The following is a 17,934-nucleotide window of genomic DNA, read 5'->3' on the forward strand; positions in this document are numbered from 1 at the left end:
TTGCAGCTTCTGGAATGTTCCAAACAGTTAGATACATTGCTTCCATGTATTGAAAATGCCTTCATTTGATCCTTGCAAAAATCCTGAGTGTGGCTTGGGTACCTACTTTGTAGATTAAAAAATGCTGAGTTCAAGGGAAGTTCATAACTTGCCCAGGATGAAGAGAAGCAGCAATGTCTGTGTTTTGACTCTTGGTCCAGCACTCTTTCTGCCTCACCCTCAGACTTTTCAATTTCTTCCCATTCTCTCTGTTTACACCATGGTCAGAGACACCACCATCACCTCTCCCTCTGGGTGGGGCATTATGATCAAATGCCCAGCATCCATCTTCCCCTCTTACATTGAGTTTTGGGGGGATGACATTGGGGGATTGATCTCCAGCCCCAAGGGGTCTCTGGTTGGCTTCAACCAATCATATGGTCCCACTTCCATCATTTCCCAGCAGCAGGTTCAGGATTCCAGGCGAAGCCAATGCCCTTGGCATTCCCCAGGGGAAAAGGGCTGCTTTAGGAATGGGCATGTGACAATTTGAGCCAATGAAATTCAAGAAAACCTTGGCTGTGGGTTTCTAGAAAAAGTCCTGGAGACATTACTGAGCCATTGGATTTCCACTTAGGGAACCCAATACATTTCCTTATTGTTTCGACCAGGTGGGGTTGGGTTTTCCACTCCTTGCAGCAGACAGCATTGTAAGTGAAATCCAAGTTATGGGGATTTCAGCAGCCATCTCCAACCTGGAGTCCTCACACCCAGTCCCTATGCTGCAGCTGGAGATGGTCTTGACGCTCATCTGACCAGTCAGCCCCGTCTCTACTGTCACATGGGCTGTTCCCACCTATCATTATTTGCCTGCCTGTCAGTCTCCCCAGCTAACAGAGAAGGCTGTGAGGGCAGGGACCATCCCTTTCCATCCCTGGCTCAGTTCCCAGCACAGGGCAGCAGGTACCCACTTAATAGTCTACTGTGGAAGGCTGGGGCCGGAGAGAATGAAGATGCAGTGGATAGAGTTAGGTACCAGGAGAGAGTGCATTTAGTGGGCAGGAGTCATCTCCAAGGTGCAGCTCCATCCCCTCTTCATGGTGCTGGGGAAGGAGCTCCATGGCCTCTCTGGAGCTGCCAGGCATTGCAGAAATGCCCTGGTCCTGGCTGCATGACCCTGTGCAAGTCCTTCCTCTCTCTGGCCTCAGTCTTCCCAGCTGTTCAACGGGGAGAGGATTGGGCCACATCACCAAGGGTTTTCCAGAGCTGTTATGTTGTGACTATGATTAAGCCATAACTATGGGAGGGGGTCTGGGGATCTCCTGAGGACACTCGGGTGAACTTTATGGGACAAGCCAGTGGGAGAATAAATGCATGGGTGATGAGGATTATATTCCACATAGCAGGCCTGTTACACATCACACAAAGACCAGTGGGGCTGTTGCTTCCAGAAAGAGAGAGAGAGAGGTGGGCATGTTGGGGGTTGGGTGGGGTTGGTCCACAGATGGAGGACTCTCCAGAGGGGGCCTGGCCTGGGCTTGCTCACAGCCTTTGCTCCGGGCTGGCTCACCACTGACCAGCTGGGGGAAGCACGTTTGCTGGATTTCAGCTTTTACATCTGCCATTGGGTTTGATATTGATGCCCTCATTGGCTCAAAGGAAGAGTTGTGAGGCTCAGAAGAGGACGCAGGTACGAAAGGATCCAATTCAGGGAGAGACAACATGGACTGAGTGCCTGTTTTGTCCCAGGCATGACATCATTTAGGTTTTACGATAATCTGAGGATTATTATCTTTTGTTTACTAAGGTAGAATCTGAGACTCAGAGAGGTGTGTTGACTTGTTCAAGGTTACAGAGGATGTGGAGGGACTGACTCAGGCCTGTCTGACTCTATAGATCCTGTTCCCAGTCATTGTACCCTGCTGCCTTCTCCCTGGGGGGGCTATCCCTGGGCAGGAGAAGGGCTTGGCCCAGGAATAGGTTTGGCTTTCAACCTGGGACGAGTTCTGACTGACCGGTATGGGAGTGGGATGCTGTGTTGAGGATTCTGAAGCTGTCTAGACTTAGTGGGAAAGTGTGCAGGGATGGATTGTGATGTCTGCCACGGATGAAGAAATAGGGAGAGGTAGTACATGAGCTATACTTTCCCATTCCTGGGCTAGACCTTGTTAGGGTCTTTTCTAGGCCTGGGAAGCTGGCTTGCAAGATGACTCCCTGCCTTCATATTCAGCACAGATAGGATCTAGAGGCTGAGCTCATTCTCCTCTGGGAGAGGAAGTGTGTTCCTGAAAGAGGGGATTGGCTGGGGCCAGGGCTCAAGGCTTGGCTGGGAAGGCAGCTCTGGGACTCCCAGGGGCTGTGTCAGATCATTGACCTGCCCTGACGGCAGGTGACCCACACTTACCCCTGCAGGCAAGAGTGAGCATTGCAGGGGGGGAGCGAGGGCGGGGAGCGACGGCCCCAGAATATCAAGCTTTTAGGGTAAGGCCGCTGGGAATGCTGAGGGAAGGCAATGGGAGGTGGGAAGCAGAGGCCAGCACTAGGCGGTCCCTAGGGGTTATCTAGCCCAACACTCCCATTTTGCAAATGGAGAAACTGAGGTCCAGAGTGCTTCCTCCACGACGTCCACGATGTGTTTTTCTTCAAATTTAAAAAATGTGGGATGGGCTGGGTTGGCAGAAAGTTTGGAGTCAAGCAGAAGGGAATTAAAATCCTGCCCTTTGTCCCACGAGCTGCATGACCCTGGCTAAGAAATCACGTCTTGCCTCTGAGCCTTAGCTCCCTGCCTTTAATGTAGTAGGTCATCACGAGTTGGCTGAGGATTAGAGCCTCCGTGTATCGGGCCCTCTGAGTGTCAGGCAGCACGATAAGTACTTTACCGGCATTATCTCACGGAACCTCCCATGAGACGGGTACCTGCCCAACTTTACAGATGAGAAGCTGGGATCCAGAGGGGCTTAGTTCCTCACCGCAGTTATTAGGAGGAAGAGCTGGGATCTGGGATCGCAGTCCCGGCCAGTGTAGGCTGTGAGTATGTACCAGAATCCCCCGGGAGCCGGTGAGTAAACTCAGATTCCCCCTCCCTCCCCAGAGGCTCGGACCTGGGAGGTCTGGGTGTGCCCTGAGAAGGCGACTGTTAAACAAGCCTCCCCCACCCCATCTTTAACGCTGAGGCAGGGGGTCTACAGACCTTATTTTCAGAAATGCTGCACTGGCTGTGTTATCTATAACCACCCCCTTCCCAGTGCAGATCCCAGACTTAGAAGGTGATGGATAATAATATGAAGAGAATTCTATTAACAACAGATTAAAGCTTGTATATAGCCCACTATGTGCTAGGCACTCTTTCAAACACTTTACATGGTTCTTTTAATTCTCACGACAAGCCTCTGAGGTTGTGGCTACTATTGTCCTCACTTCACAGACGAGGAGCTGAGTTACAGAAATTGGTAGCAATTGGTTGGCCAACTTAATTACAAGGATCGTTATTTTTTCTCTTGCTCCTGCACCCACCTGGGCCAGGCTCCCCTGGCGCTCGGGGAGGGGCGTCAGGGAGCCTGTATGCAGGGCAGTAAAGAGGTGTGTGTGTAGAAGACCAGGGAGGGCTAGGCAGCCCAGGTCTCTTTCAGAGATGGGGAGATCAGACTCCAGCCTTGCCCTGAGCCTCAGCCAGGTTTCTAGATGCAAATCTTAGCTGTGAGCTCAGGGAGGGAGGCCGGTGGGCAGTGCCTGGCTGAGGCTCCAGGGAGCCGGCGGGCGGTGGTTGAGGGCTCCCACCTGGCTCATGCAGCCTCCCTTCCCGTGTCCAGGGCCCCAGCAGGACCCTCAGGGGCTCCTACCTTCTTCCCCTGGGCAGCTCCCATGGCACGAAGAGGGCACCAGGCCTGGGGGTCCTCACTGCGGTGCTGTCTCAGGAGCCGGGGCCCGAGGGGCTCCCTGGGCCAGCGCCCCCCGTCCTCCGGCGGCTCATTCTTCTCAGGCACAAAGGCGGCTTTCACAGCTGCTCCTAAGCCGGCAGCTCCTCAGACAGGCTTAGGGTGATTGATCCTGACCGAGGGGCCCGGTGTCCCCGGGCGGCCACATGCCCTCCTGGGGTCCCTGTGGCTTCTCACCTCCTGCACCCCTGCCCCTCTCAGGAGGGGACACTGAGGCAGCCGGGGTCGGGGAGAAGCAGAGCGGTCCTCTGCCCTCTGTAGCCGGCAGCTCGGCAGGCGGGTGACCTCTGGCGGCCCGGCGGGCAGGCCTTGACCTTCTCGCCAGCAGACTGGCCCAGACGGTGGAGGCTGCCTGGGGCGGCCGGGGCGGGGGATCGGGCGGGCTTGTGTGGGGATGTGACCTTCAGGCTGCTCAGCCCCATTAATAATAAATCTCAGAAGACACTCGGGGCCGGGGCTCTCCCCGAGCAGAGACACTGCGAGCAGAACACTTCATTCACCGGGGCGGCTGTCCAGGCAGGGTGGCTGGTCTGGGCTCGGGCCAGAAAAATACCTGGAGGCTGGCTTCCAGGCTGGGAGCCAAGCTCTCAGCGTCCCCCCGCAGTCACCCTCCTCCACTTCCACCCCTTTCCCTCTGCTTGTCGCCAGCCTGGAGCAAGATTCAGGCTGGAGTCACCTTGGCCTGGAGTCATAGCTGTGTTCCTCACGTGATCTGACCTCTGAGCAGGTTCACCTGCATGCGTGGGGTCAGATAACCACAGCGCACGGGACTGCTCTGGGGGCTAGAAGGGAAGGTGGGTGCAGCTGAAGCCATCGTCTTGTTACAGCTTAAATCAGATCCCGTCATTCCCTGCTTTATAAATCTTCCTCTTGACCAAAGCGGACTGACAGTGGTCCCACCCAGTGGGGCTGTGAGGGTGAAATGAGGTAATTCGCGTAAAGCTCTGAGCAGAGGATTCAGACGACAACAATTCTCCATAGACTTTAGATGCTGCTGTTAATAATTCCAGTGATTAACCCACTGCTCACCGCCAAGTCCCGGGTAACCAGTTTGATTAAGCACAATACCCTTTCCCAGGAGCTGGGTGGGTGAGGAAACCCTGGCACCATTCCCTTTCTTCCAGCACAGTGCCTGGTGCAGTGATGATTTATGACACAGATGATTTATGAAATGGCAGTTGGTGGTGAAGAGTCAAGGATTAGGTATTCTAGATCCAACTTTGCCCATAGAATGGAATCCCCCCTGGTCCATGAGGTCTGATTTATCAAGTGTTGCTTGCCTCTTGGACTTCATTTCCCACACCCCTATCTCCCGGACAGTTCCCGGTCTTACCACTTTCCCCTTCACCTCAGGACCTTTGCACTTGCTGCTCTCTCTGCCTGAAATGTTTCCCATCTCTCTCCCTGACTCCATTTTTTGATCTTCGCATGATTCTTTCCTCTTTATCCTTCAGGCTCAATTATCACCTCCTCAGAGAAGCCTTCCCTGATTCCCTATTACAAAGTAGCCTCCTGGGCTCTCTGTTTATTATTTATTATAGCACTTGTCAGAAACTGAAATGATCCTATTTCTGTGTTTATTGTTTGCTTTCCCTACCTGAATGGCAGCTCCACAAAGGCTGGGACCTGGTCTGTCTTGTTCATCAGTTTACCCCCTGGGTCTAGAATAGCGCTTGGCATGTTGCAGTCACTCAGTAAATACTGGTGGAGCAGATAAATAAATGATGGAGGATTAGATGAAATAGTCTAAGTATGTAGAATGCTTAACACAGCCCTGACTCACCGCAAGTGCTCCCTGTATGGCAATTATCAATACTGTTATTGTTGTTGCTGTATTTCCCCCAACACCTTTGCCCCCTCCAGCCAAGCAGAAGTGTGGTTTCTTCCTTCTGCTGCTTCTCCTGGTCCAGCCCCTGCCTCAGTTGCTCCCCGTTCCTTTTCTCCCTGTTCCAGTCATGGCTGGGTGCAGTTTCTGATTTCCTGCAGTAAGCAGAGCACCCACAAAATTGGAAAGAGCAGTGACTAAATTAGCAGTCAGCCAGAGCAGGAAAAATGCCGTAAGTCAGCCCTGAAGATCAAACTCCTTTGTCAGCCATCCCATAATTATCCACTGGCTTGGCTCTTGGTGGGATGGGAAGAGAGAAAAGGAATTTTATACATTTATTAATTTTTCCCCATCTGCTTTGAGTCCTGCTGAAATATGGCTTACGAGCCACACTAAAGGCCTGCCTGACTGGAGGCCTTGATTGGCTGAAGGTCTGAAGCCCGGCTCCTGGCAGGATGCGGGTCTGAAATGCAACCTTTGGACCCCGTGCCATGGGTAGGAGGAATGAGGGTTGTGGCCCCGGAGCCCAGCTCAGGGCCTGACACCGGGGAGATGCTTGGTATACAGACACACATGATTTATGGAATGACGGTTGGTGGTGAAGGGTCAAGACTAGCTGTTCCAGATCCAGCTTTGCCTGGTCTCACTGTGTGGCCTGGGCACAGCTCTTAGCTTCTCTTTCTTCATCTGCAAAACGGGGATAAACTTCTGCTCCTTCTTGACCCACAACCTTGTGGAGACAAGCAAGAACTGCAAAATGTGGGAGAGTTTTGAAAAGAGGAGTTCCAAATCTCTCAAACCCAGCCCTCTCCATCATTCCCAAAGAATGATGGTAGACGGTAAGACTCTTAACTCAGAAGTTCTGAGCAGTTTTCAAATGTCTTCAGAGGCATGCAGGAGGAGGAGGAAGGGGAGGGGGAGTAAAAGGGGGAAGGGTACAGGGGGACAGGAAACACTGTTTACCTCTGAGTAGTTTTAGGGCAAGTGTTTCCGAAGAGGAGCCTGTTTCCTATAGTGATAGAGGTAGACTGGAATTCCAATCTTTATTCTGAGGCTCCTTGGCTGTGTGACTTTGGAAAAGTCACTTGACCTCTCTGAGCCTCATTTTCCTCATGTGTAAAAGGAATAACAAGGATCCCCACCCCAAGGGGCTGTGAAGATGAAATGAGGTAATTCATGTAAAGCTCTGTGCAGAGCATATTTGGACAAGAGCAATTCTCCATAGAAGTCAGGTACTACTATTATGACGCTGCTAATGATAGTGGTGTTAAGTCCACTGCCCATTGGTAAGTCCCAGGTAACCAGTCCACTAAGCACAACACCTTACCCAAGAACTGGGTGACCGCAGGGAAACCTTACCACCCTTCCCTTTCTAGCTTGGGCTGCCACCTACTGGCGGGGATCAGAATTACAGCTACTGGAAAGACCTCTCTGTGGCTTAGGGAACAGATACACCCCCTCCCCTCACGGCCCCATCCTCACTCCGGCGGGAGAGCAGTGGCATGTTGGTGGGCAGGGGGTAGGGAAATATAAGACCCAAATTCCGAGGTCATGAGTACCTTGCAGAGATTCCTGAAGGCTTGTCCACCCCGATGATGAGAAAGTCAGTCCCCAAGTCTTGTCCGTTTTATTTCCTGAATAGCCCTGAGACTGGTCCCCTTTTTCCATCCTGTCTCCTGGCCAAGCCACCACCCTCTCTACCTGGATGATACAGCAGCTTCCTCACTGGCCTTCCTGCCTCCACTCCCTTCTCCATACATCATCCAGGAGGAATTTCTTAAAAACAGCATATCCGATCATGTCGACCCCAGCTTAAATCTCTCACTGTGTCCCCAGGGCTCCTGGGCAAAGTCTGAGACACTTTGGCCAAGCCCACGGGCCCTTTGGGCTCTCAGCTCTGCCGCTCAGCCCTTGGGTCCCACCCTCTGCCCCTTGCAGGCCTGGTTCATGCTCTTGCTTCACCTGCACACCCCTCCCTCCCCTCTGCCTGGTGACTTCTGACACACCCCAAGCCGCACCGTTGTTGCTGCCTCCTCCAGGGTGCCTTCCCTGCTCCTGCAATCTTTCCCCCAACATAGTCCTTATCAAGCCATATTGCCTCTTGATCTGTGTGCCTCCTAGGCTACGAGCAGGAGTCGTGCCTGGTTTTCTTCACCAAGGTATCCCCAGTAAGTACCCAGTTCCTGACACATAGCAGGTGAGCAATAACTTTTGGCTGAGCGAGGAAACTGACTCTTAGTGGGTAATAGACTCAGCGTTACAGACTCAACTCTCTACAGCTGTTGTTTTTGGACTCTCTGTCCTGTCCCAATCTCGAACTGACCTGGGGGGTCCCTACAGTGGCCACAGTGCCCTGAGATGACGTTGAGAGTCTGACAGGTGTTTGCCACTTTGTGATGCCCGCCCCAGCGAGGCCCGGGGTGGCCTCGAGAAGTGACGTTTAAGGACATTGCCTGCAGGCAGGGTGGTCTTGTCTCTCAGTCCAGGCCTGTGCTCAGTCCCATCCAGCTGGCCACGCCCACTGCCTCTCCTAGCATTGGTCCCCCAGAAGCTGAGTTTGGGATGAGGATCTCATGCAGGTGATTTATTAAGGACTGGCCCCTGGGGGGACACAGGTAAGGGAGTGGGGGAGCAGAGGATGGGGAAGTGGAAGCAACTGAGCAAAGGGACGCTTCCAGGCAAAGTCCCAGCTTCAATTTGAGTCCACAGGGAACTCTGGAGTATAAATTACGCCTCATGGTTATCCTGCCCCAAGACCAGAAGCTGGGCTTTCACATTCCCAGCCAGGCAGTCATTAGCTATGGACCATCCCGGGCTGATGTGAACTCTGGCACTTCCTGGCCTCTCTTCTTTTTTTTTTTTTTTTTTAATTAATTAATTTATTTTTGGCTGCGTTGGTCTTCCTTGCTACACGCGGGCTTTTCTCTATTTGTGGCGAGCAGGGGCTACTCTTCGTTGCAGTGCGCAGGCTTCTCATTGTGGTGGCTTCTCTTGTTGCGGAACACAGGCTCCAGGCTTGTGGGCTTCAGTAGTTGTGGCACACAGGCTGTAGAGCGCAGGCTCAGTAGTTGTGGCGCACGGGCTTAGTTACTCCAGGGCATGTGGGATCTTCCCAGGCCAGGGATCGAACCCATGTGCCCTGCATTGGCAGGTGGATTCCCAACCACTGCGCCACCAGGGAAGCCCCCTGCCCTCTCTTCTTTGCACCTGGGAGCAAAGAAGTTTCAAGGAGCCCAAGAGCAGTTCTCCCAAGAAGAGTGCAGACTGACCAGTCTCAGCACAAGCTGGGAGAGAGGACATGGGTGGGGCACCAACCTTCTCGCTGTGCTGCCCTTCCAAGCTCCCCGTCTCCAGGAGACCCTTCCCCGATTCCCTGATTCATCCTGTTGACGTTTTCTTTTCTTTTAATATTTATTTTATTTATTTATTTGTTGCCTGGGTCTTAGTTGTGGCTGGCGAGGTCCTTAGTTGCAGCTTGCCATATCCTTAGTTGTGGCACACGGGCTCCTTAGTTGCGGCATGTGGGCTCGTTAGTTGTGGCATGCTGGATCTTTTTTAGTTGCTGCATGCAGACTCTCAGTTGCAACTTGCTGGCTTCTTAGTTGTGGCATGTGAACTCTTAGTTGTGGCATGCAGGTGGGATCTAGTTCTCTGACCAGGAATCAAACCTGGGCCCCCTGCATTGGGAGTGCAGAGTCTTAACCACTGCGCCACCAGGGAAGCTCCCCCCCATTGACATTTTCTTCCTTCTTTGAAGTGTTGTGCAATGCAGCTTCTAAAAAAGTACCACAACCAGGTGGTCCTTTTTAAAGAGTGGCCCCTGCTGAGAGCTCTGCCTAGCCCTGTTCCTGGCTATGAACTCACTTTAGCAGTCTTTTTGGTTCTCTTTTAATTTTATAAGGTATTTTTGCTTGTTTTAAAGAAAAAAAATCCAAAATACAGAAGTCGTGTATGGTAATCATGGACACTGCCTGCACCTTCATCCCCAGAGAGGGTATCTGGCCAGATGTTTTCCCAAACATCTTATATACATATTTTCTTCTTTGACTTCTGGTGATGTGGCTATTTTATCTTATTTAATGTCCACAAGCCCCTGAGAGACTGATACCCTCCCCGCATTTCTCAAAGGAGAACTGTGGCTCAGAGAGGTGACGTGACCTGCTCGTGTTCAGCTAGCGGGTAGCAGGGCCAGTGCTCAGAGCCGGGCCAGCCTTTCTGTCCGGCCATGCTGCCTGCGAGGTGTAACTACCCATTAGAATGGAAGTGAGTCAGCTAAGAGAAACTGAGGGGCTTGGTCAGGGTCCAGGGCCTTCAGAAGCACCCTCCCCCCACCCCAGGATTGACCAATTGGTCCTGGGGGTCAGGAAGGAAGGGCACTGGGGTTCAGGGGCAGCCCTCTGTCAGCACGTCAGGTGTGGGAGGAGGGTCCTGCCACTTGGAACAAAAAGGGAGGATCGGAGCAAATCCACTTGCTCCCAGTGCTGTCAAGCGGTACATGGATGTGGGTGTCTGTGTAAGTGGTTGGGGGGGCTGCCAGCAAACTCTCCCCTGAGAGTGAGCAACTGTGCTTGGGGGAGGAGGGGCTATGGAACCGGCAGGTGGCTGGCTGGGCGCCTTCTGCTGACTTCCTCAGTCAAGCCTGCTCAAGGCCCTCTGAGCCAGCCGTGATCATGGATCACGACTGCAGCCCCTGCCCCAGCCTGCCATGGCCCCTGTCACAGGTTCCCACACTCTGTCCTTCTCTACCCCAGGCCCTCTCGGCCCATTTGAAGCCCTGCCTGTCCCCAGAGCTTGGTAACTGTGAGCCTCACGCCAGCGGAGTGCACAGGGCTTCAGCTTCTGCTGTCCCCCTGCTTGGGGAGTTTGCCCTTGGGGCCTGGGCATCTTCTCCACGAGCCTTGCAGTCTCCCTGGTACACACTCCAGGAGCCCGAGTACCGGTGTTTTCTGCTCCCATGCCCCCTCCCAGGATTTGGTCTGCCCCCTGCCCCCCGCCCTTCTCAGAGACCCCAGGCTGGGTCTTAGCACCATATCCCTTGGGCCTCACCACTTCAGTGGCCTCCAGCAGCTGGTATTGACATCTCTCGGCCAAGGACTCTCTGCAAAGGCAAGAAGGCCGCTCTTTCCCACACAGGTCAGACCAGAAGGGCCCAGGAATTCACATCAGCCCCAACACCAGCAGCCCTCCAACGATGGACGATGGGAGTTGGTGTATAAGTACCCCAGCTCCCTCACCTCTGACTGAGATCTCTGAGGTGTGTGTCCTACACCGATTCCTAAGGTTTTCCCGTGGGATTAAGTTCCACTCACCCCCAGCAGTAGCTGAGTCGACAACACACCCCTTCTTGGCTGCCTTCTCTTTCTTGTCTTACTTTCCCATCTGCCATGGGTGTTTTCTAGAATCACTTCCCAAATAAACAACCTGTACTCGAATCCTTATCTCGGGGCTGCTCCCGAGGGAACCCACACAGAGACAGCCGGGATGTTTTCCCCGAAGCCTTTCGGTCTGGCTGTTCCTTGCAGCCTTTCTCAGATCTCCTTGCTTCCCCCTCTCCAGATCTGGATTTTCTCCAGCTCTCACTCAAACAGCAGGTGAAGACAGTGTTCTCCGTGTCTGGTCCTCTGGCTGTCTCTGTTCCTGTGGATCTTACACCTCACACTGGGAGCCAAGGATTCTTTCACACCTAAAAGTAATCCCTGCGGAGCCGACCTCCTTTCTAGCTGCTTAACCAGGTGCTTGAAGCCGTCACCAACCTGTTGGAACTTGTGGCCGAGCAGACTCAGTCTAGACCACCCCAGGGGAAATGCTGCACATCAAGGGGTGGGAAAGTTTGTTCAAAATCATCAAAAATAAAATTTAATTGTGCTCAGGTGCAGGCAGTCCGTCCTGTCCTTCCTTGGGAGCCACAGTCAGCAGTCCCTGAAGGAAAGCACACCTGTTCTCTCCACAGACAGCCGGCTCCGGAAGGACCCTCTGAGGCTGGCCACCTCCGGGTAGGACGCCTCCACCCAGGGGGGGCTTTGTTTCCAACGGGGGAAGCGTGCAGGGTACTGGAGGACCCTCAGCACGTTCCACACTTCCGTTCCCTCTTCCCTCTCCTCCTCTGCTGGCCGTCTCCTCCTGTCAGTCCGGCTCGCAGTGAGCCTGGGCTCTGACTCCTAAGTCAGGCAGGAGCATCCTCGGGCCCTGGCCCAGGAAGAGCCACGGCCGCCCTAATATACCTTCTGGGGCACACAGCCCTCCAGCTCCAGCAGCTCCGGCCAGCCGTCGTATTTATTCACGTCTGGGTTGTTCTTTAAGAACTAGAGAGACAGAAGAGAGACACTGACAATGTTAGGACTCACGCCTGCATTTGCGTTGTGCTTTAAAACCTAAGTGGCTTCACTTCATCCTCGCCACTGCCCCATGAGGGGCATGGGAGGGTTGGATATTTCCAGCCCATTTCACAAATGGGTAAACTGAGGCTGGGGAGGGTAACTTGCCCAAGGTTTCAGAGATGAGATCAGAGCCTAGTCACTGCCTGTCATGCCCTGGACAGGGGCGCTGGTACCAAGTATGTGGGGAGTGGTGCTTGAAGAGCTTTAGCCCCTCTAGGACGTCCCAAATGATAATAATAATAAGAAGAAAAAGAAGCATCCTAGCTGCAAACTATTATATGTCGCATGGATAAACAGCAAGGTCCTACTGTGTAGCACAGGGAACTATATTCAATATTCTGTGATAAACCATAATGGTAAAGAATATTCAAAAAAGAAGGTATAGAATGTATATGTATAACTGAAACACTTTGCTGTACAGCAGAACTTGACACAACATTGTAAATCAACTATACTTCAATAGAAAAAGGAAGCATTCTAGCAAATCGTGAATGCTTGCTCTATGCCAGGCACAAAGCACCTTCTGTAATTAATCCTCACAATAGCCCTAAGAACTGCTCGCTGTTATCATCTCACCTTACAGATGGGGAAACTGAGGCACAGAGAACCAAAGTAACTGCCTATGGCTATCCAGTTGCTAAGTCGTGGAACCAGTGTGTAATATTAATTAATATTAATAATAAATAAAGAGAATAAAATCAGTTAAGATTGTGTTTAAAATGCTCAGGTTTAATTTATGGAAAAAAGAATGTAAATGATAAAATCTACAGGTGGGATAACTGTGGCTAACCCTTAGGAAGGAAAAATAAATTCTAGATGCTGCTTCTCTGAAACCCTGTTTCCCATGTGGGAGAACAAAAGACAGAATGGTGTTAATCACGTCGGGGGTCTTTGGTTCATTTTGGGGTGATGGGATGCAGTCAGCTGATCAGACACCAGAAAAAAGGTGGTGCCGACTCTTCTCTACTTACGTGCTCCTCTCTGCTGTAATTGGCCCAGTTTTGTTGGGGCTGGAAGCTGCGCTTTAAGGAAGAACAGCGCCCGCCCTGCCTCTTCCTAGAGAGTCCTGCCCCTGACACCTTCCAAAGGGACATTCTGGAGCCCCAGGCCCCTGCCCCTGTGTCCTTCACCCAGAGAGTATAAACAGAGGGTCCTCTCCTTTTCTCCTTTAGCACAAGCTACTTTGCACTATTCCTTACTTTTTAAAAAAAAATTATTATTTTTGGCTGCGTTGGGTCTTCACTGCTGCACGTGGGCTTTCTCTAGTTGTGGTGAGCGGGGGCTACTCTTCGTTGCAGTGTGTGGGCTTCTCATCGCAGTGGCTTCTCTTGTTGCAGAGCACGGGCTCTAGGCGCGCGGGCTTCAGTAGTTGCGGCATGTGGGCTCAGTAGTTGTGGCTCGTGGGCTCTAGAGCATAGGCTCAGTAGTTGTGGCTCGCGGGCTCTAGAGCACAGGCTCAGTAGTTCTGGTGCACGGGCTTAGTTGTTCTGTGGCATGTGGGATCTTCCCGGACCAGAGTTCAAACCTGTGTCCCCTGCATTGGCAGGCAGATTCTCAACCAGTGTGCTACCAGGAAGCCCTGTTCCTTACTTTTTAAAAGTAATTTCTAATTACCTGAATATATTCTCTTGGAAACACACACATACAAACCAGGTCAGCATTTTCCAGACAAGGCAAACCCCCTTGCAGCCCACTCTAGCCTCACCCCCACCTCCCTGGATCTCAGCACGAGGCTTCTTGACTGTCCCTTTTCTGCCTCCCACAGCCCCTCCCCCTCCAGGCTGCTGGGTCTCGTCTGATTATCGCATTGGCTTCCTCCCTGCCTTCTGACTTGTGCCCCTTTCACAGTGCTCTCCATGCACAGGCAGGAAGGCCATTCTAAAAGTATGAGGACAGGAAGTCCTTGGGGAAACTGCAGACCTGGATGAGAAATGCATCCCTATCACTGAGCAAGCGGGTTAAAACTTCTCCAAGGCTCTGGATCCTTGTCTGTGAGATGGGATGGATGCTCATTGCACCTACCTTGTTGTGGGTTAAATAAGATCCTGCAAGTCATTTGCTCAGCTGCGCCTGCACAGAGCAAGCACTTGCTGAATACTAGTCTTTCTTGTTATCAATCTGATCTGTTTACTCTCCCGCTTAAACCTACCATGGCTCCCCATTGCCTCCAGGGCAGAGTTCCCTTTCCTCACTGGTTCTATATATGTCTGAATCATTGACTCTTAGCTTCCCGTCTTGGATCTGGGCAGAGCTGAACGTTCTTACCACCAGAGACTGGCCAACTTCATGCTGGGGAAGCCTGGCCAGTTCTCCCAGGTTTTGGAATTGCTCTGAGCTGGGGATGCACACATGGCGATTGTCCTGCAAGGGGTGCAGGGGAGAAGGTGCAGCATTTCCTTGGGGCCCCCAACAGTCATTGACTCTCCCTTCCTCCTGTGAGGGCTCCTCAAACCCCACCTCTGGATGCCTCCCAGGTGCACTTTGCTTGGGCCACCCCTGGGTAGTGACTGTAGCCAGATCATGGACCCCTCCTAACTCCCTCCGTGTACTCAGGGGGGCCCTCCTGTGTCCCCTTCTTGGTGCAAGTTCACCCTCTCCAAGGGAACTTAGAAGGGAACTTGGGGCTCCCCTGGCACAAACCTGCCCCTTTACAGGTGGGGAGACTGAGGCAGGGGGGAAGGAGGGGATCGCAGCGGGGACCAGAAGCTGGGCATCCCACTCCCTGCTCTGGACTCTCCCCCTGCCCCATCATGCGAGTTTCACCTCTACATTCCTTTCCCTTTCCTCCATGCCTTAATTTCCTTTCATCCTTTTTATGTTTTTATCTTTTTCCTTCTCCTTTTTGGTACTTACCTATGTATCTATGTATTTATATATGACCCACCTGGTCAAGGCTGCTTCCTGCTGGGGGATTAGCCAATCAGGCCGCCCTGACCTCCGGGGTGGACGACCGCTGGGTAGCCCTCCTCACATTGCTCCATGTGTCCTTTCCAAGCCACCCCAGCCCTTGTCTGTCCATTCCTGGCATTGTCCCCCCACAACTCCCATCCCCTCCTTCACTGGGACAGGGAGGCTGCGAGGAACTCACCTCCTCAAAGGGGCTTTTACTGTTGAGGTCTCTGGCCCCCAAGAAGACCCAGCTGTCCCGGAAGCCCAGCTGCTTTGCATAGGTGCTGCCCAAGTTGGAGAAGAGATTCCTGATTTCATCATTCATCCTGCAGGGGACCAGAGAGGACCGTGAGCTCGGGATAGGAGAAGAGGGAGCGTCTCAGGCCCTTGACTCACCCTCCACCCCTCCTCCAGAGAGGGCAGCAGCCTCTCCCGAGCTCAGGAGAAACAGGGCAGAGTGGCCAGGATGCTTCTCCGAAAGCCAATCCGAGGGGCTGGCGAAGCGTTACAACGGTTTTGCTTCTTTTTGCAAATATAATAGATGTTCACTTGGAAAATATGGAACTTTACAAAGTAACTAAAAATTACTTAGTTTCACCCCCCTTGACATAATCATTGTAAAATTTTAGTATATTTCCTTCATGCCTTTTTCCCCTCGTGCACTGTGGGATTATACCAATTCTTTTGTAAACTGCTTCTTTTTTTCCTTTTTTTAACTTAATGCTAAAGGGTGAACATTCTTTCGTGTCCTTAAATATTTTCTACATCGGCATTTTTGATGCAGTATATCCTCTTTTATGTATATATAATAATACATCCTATATCGCCATATATCATGATTTCTGTCACCAGTTCGCTATCACTGCGCAGGGAGAGTATGTCCAGTTTTTCACTCTTGTGACCACGGCTGTGATGAACCCCCCAGAACATCTCTTTGTGCGCTTGTCTGCTTGGTTCCTTAGGAGAAGGTGTCAGAAGCTGGAGCCAGCAGGATAGGAGGAAAAGGACCTGCAGTTTGGAGGTCTTTGATTCGCTTCTCCCCGTGGCCTGGCAGGCAGAGGTTCCCACTTACTTGGTCCCCGGGTCATCGTAGGAGGCCACCAGCACCAGCGTGCCCTCTGGAATTTCTTTAAGGAATTTCACCAGGAGGTTAGCATCTGTGGGAGGAAGGAAAAACGACGTGCTGGTCATTTAGGCGAAAGACTGCTGGTCAGTCTCATCCTCTCCTATGGCCCTATCGATCCAGGAATGCCTGGGCAGCCTGACACTGAGCTCCATCTGCACAGGGTGAGGGCATCCTCATTCAGCTGGTCTGGGGTGGGTTCTGGAATTTGAAAGTCTCCCAGGCGATTTTGCTCTGCAGCTGGGGTAAGAACCATGGCGTAAGGGCCCTTGAAGGTCTACCCCCCCAGGGGACCGAGCACAGTCACCTCTCAGGAGCTCCGCTGCCCCTTCTACACTGCTTAAGATGCACCCAGCCTGTCTGTGCTGACTTTAGAGGGTACACCCACCGGGCAACTCGGGCCACTGAGAGAGAACATGGGGCTTCCACAACTCTCCAGCTTATGTCAAGGAGCAAGGCTCCATTCTCATCTCTAACGCCTGCCTGCACTTGAGAGATCTCTGGATTGAACACAGAGCAGGTCTGGGGACAGCACCTGGGGAGGCATCAGCGTGCATCTTGCCTCAACGACACTGATTTTTTTTCTGTTGTGCTCATTTTTACGGTCACCTTCCATGCATAAAAAAAGATAATGGCTTTCTACTTAGGGCAGTGATATAATTTCCTTTTAAGATATATTTAGTTAGGTTAAAAAAAAGTGAATGAGCTGATTTAAAGGAACACACAAACAGTGCAAATAGTACTCTGGATAAGGCATAACTTATACAGAGGGCTCTTGAACAGTGGAGGAAGTATGGGCAAGATTGGCCTGGTGGGCAAAGCAGGGGCTACATCTGTCAAAGGAGAATAATTAATAGCCCTGCTCAGAGCATTTCTGTAAAGCTCAAATGTGACGATGACTCTGGGCTTGCAGTAAGTGCGTTATAACAGAATTACAATTATTAGCAGGATCGGCTACATAATTTTCAGGGCCCAGTGCAAAATGAAAACGTGGGCCTTTTGTTGAAAAATTATTAATAATTTCAAGATGGTGAAGGCAGAGCATCAAATCAAGTTTCTTCTAAGCAAGGGGCCCTGTGTAACTTTCCTGCTCACAGCCTGCGTGCCCATGAAGCTGCCCTGATTCTTACTATTCTGTGGGTATCCCTTGAATTCAGAGGAAAAATCGAGTCCCCCAAGCAAGGCCAGCCACCAACTTGCTCTGTAACACGGAGACCTCCAGTCAATGACCACAGCAGCCCTTGAACTCTTGAGACAAAAAGTGGGAGCTCTGAAAGTACCACCAATTGGTTTGAGCTGTCAGCAGACAGCAAGAGCTGGCTCTTGTCTGGAATGGACAGTGGATGTTTGGAAAAGATGAAGTGTACCTTCTGATAACTATCTTCTCACTTCGAAAAGTCATCTTCTTTTTTTTCGTCTTCTGTGGGAAGGGGCGACTTATTCTCAAAAGGCTTCTGTTTCCTGTTCCCCATCAACCATGGTTACATCCAAGTTTATGATAAGGCATTATAAAACTTGGTTTATCTTTTTATTTTTTTCCCTTTTCGTTTTGACAGATGACCTCCTTGCTTCTGAATCACATGGATGGAGTGAGGGAAGAGGGAAGGGAGATAAAGCTTCCCTGGGCTCCTCCCCCAGCCAGGCTGGGTCCCTCCCCCTGATTATTGCAGGTTATCATTTAATTCTCACATCCAGCTTATGAAGTGGAGGTCTATGGCTACCTCTATTTTATAGATGACAAAACCGAGGCTCAAGAGATGTCACCTGCCTCAGGTCACCCAACCTGAAATCTCTGACTCCAGAGAT

At 51.8% G+C, this 17,934-nt stretch overlaps 1 protein-coding gene across 5 annotated transcripts in view; it reads right to left on the bottom strand.

The window, feature by feature from the left end:
- Window positions 1–1,414: 1,414 nt before the first annotated feature.
- Window positions 1,415–17,934, bottom strand: part of FAM3D (FAM3 metabolism regulating signaling molecule D) — a 35,109-nt gene continuing 18,589 nt past the window's right edge. For 3 of the 5 annotated variants that reach the window (XM_089919501.1, XM_089919505.1, XM_089919500.1), the window contains 3 exons: window positions 16,078–16,162; window positions 15,205–15,331; window positions 1,415–12,041 (listed from right to left, as the gene is read on the bottom strand). In XM_089919501.1, coding sequence (XP_089775627.1) covers window positions 11,952–12,041; window positions 15,205–15,331; window positions 16,078–16,162 — 302 coding nt within the window. In that variant the 3' untranslated portion in view covers window positions 1,415–11,951. The remainder of the gene's footprint in view (window positions 12,042–15,204; window positions 15,332–16,077; window positions 16,163–17,934) is intronic. The other 2 variants (XM_089919503.1, XM_089919502.1) reach the window with 2 other exon arrangements.

Source organism: Delphinapterus leucas, chromosome 10, assembly GCF_059928025.1.
Source record: "Delphinapterus leucas isolate spDelLeu-1000000601 "Yukka" chromosome 10, BTC_Dleu_Yukka2, whole genome shotgun sequence".
Classification (NCBI taxonomy): Eukaryota; Metazoa; Chordata; class Mammalia; order Artiodactyla; family Monodontidae; genus Delphinapterus; species Delphinapterus leucas.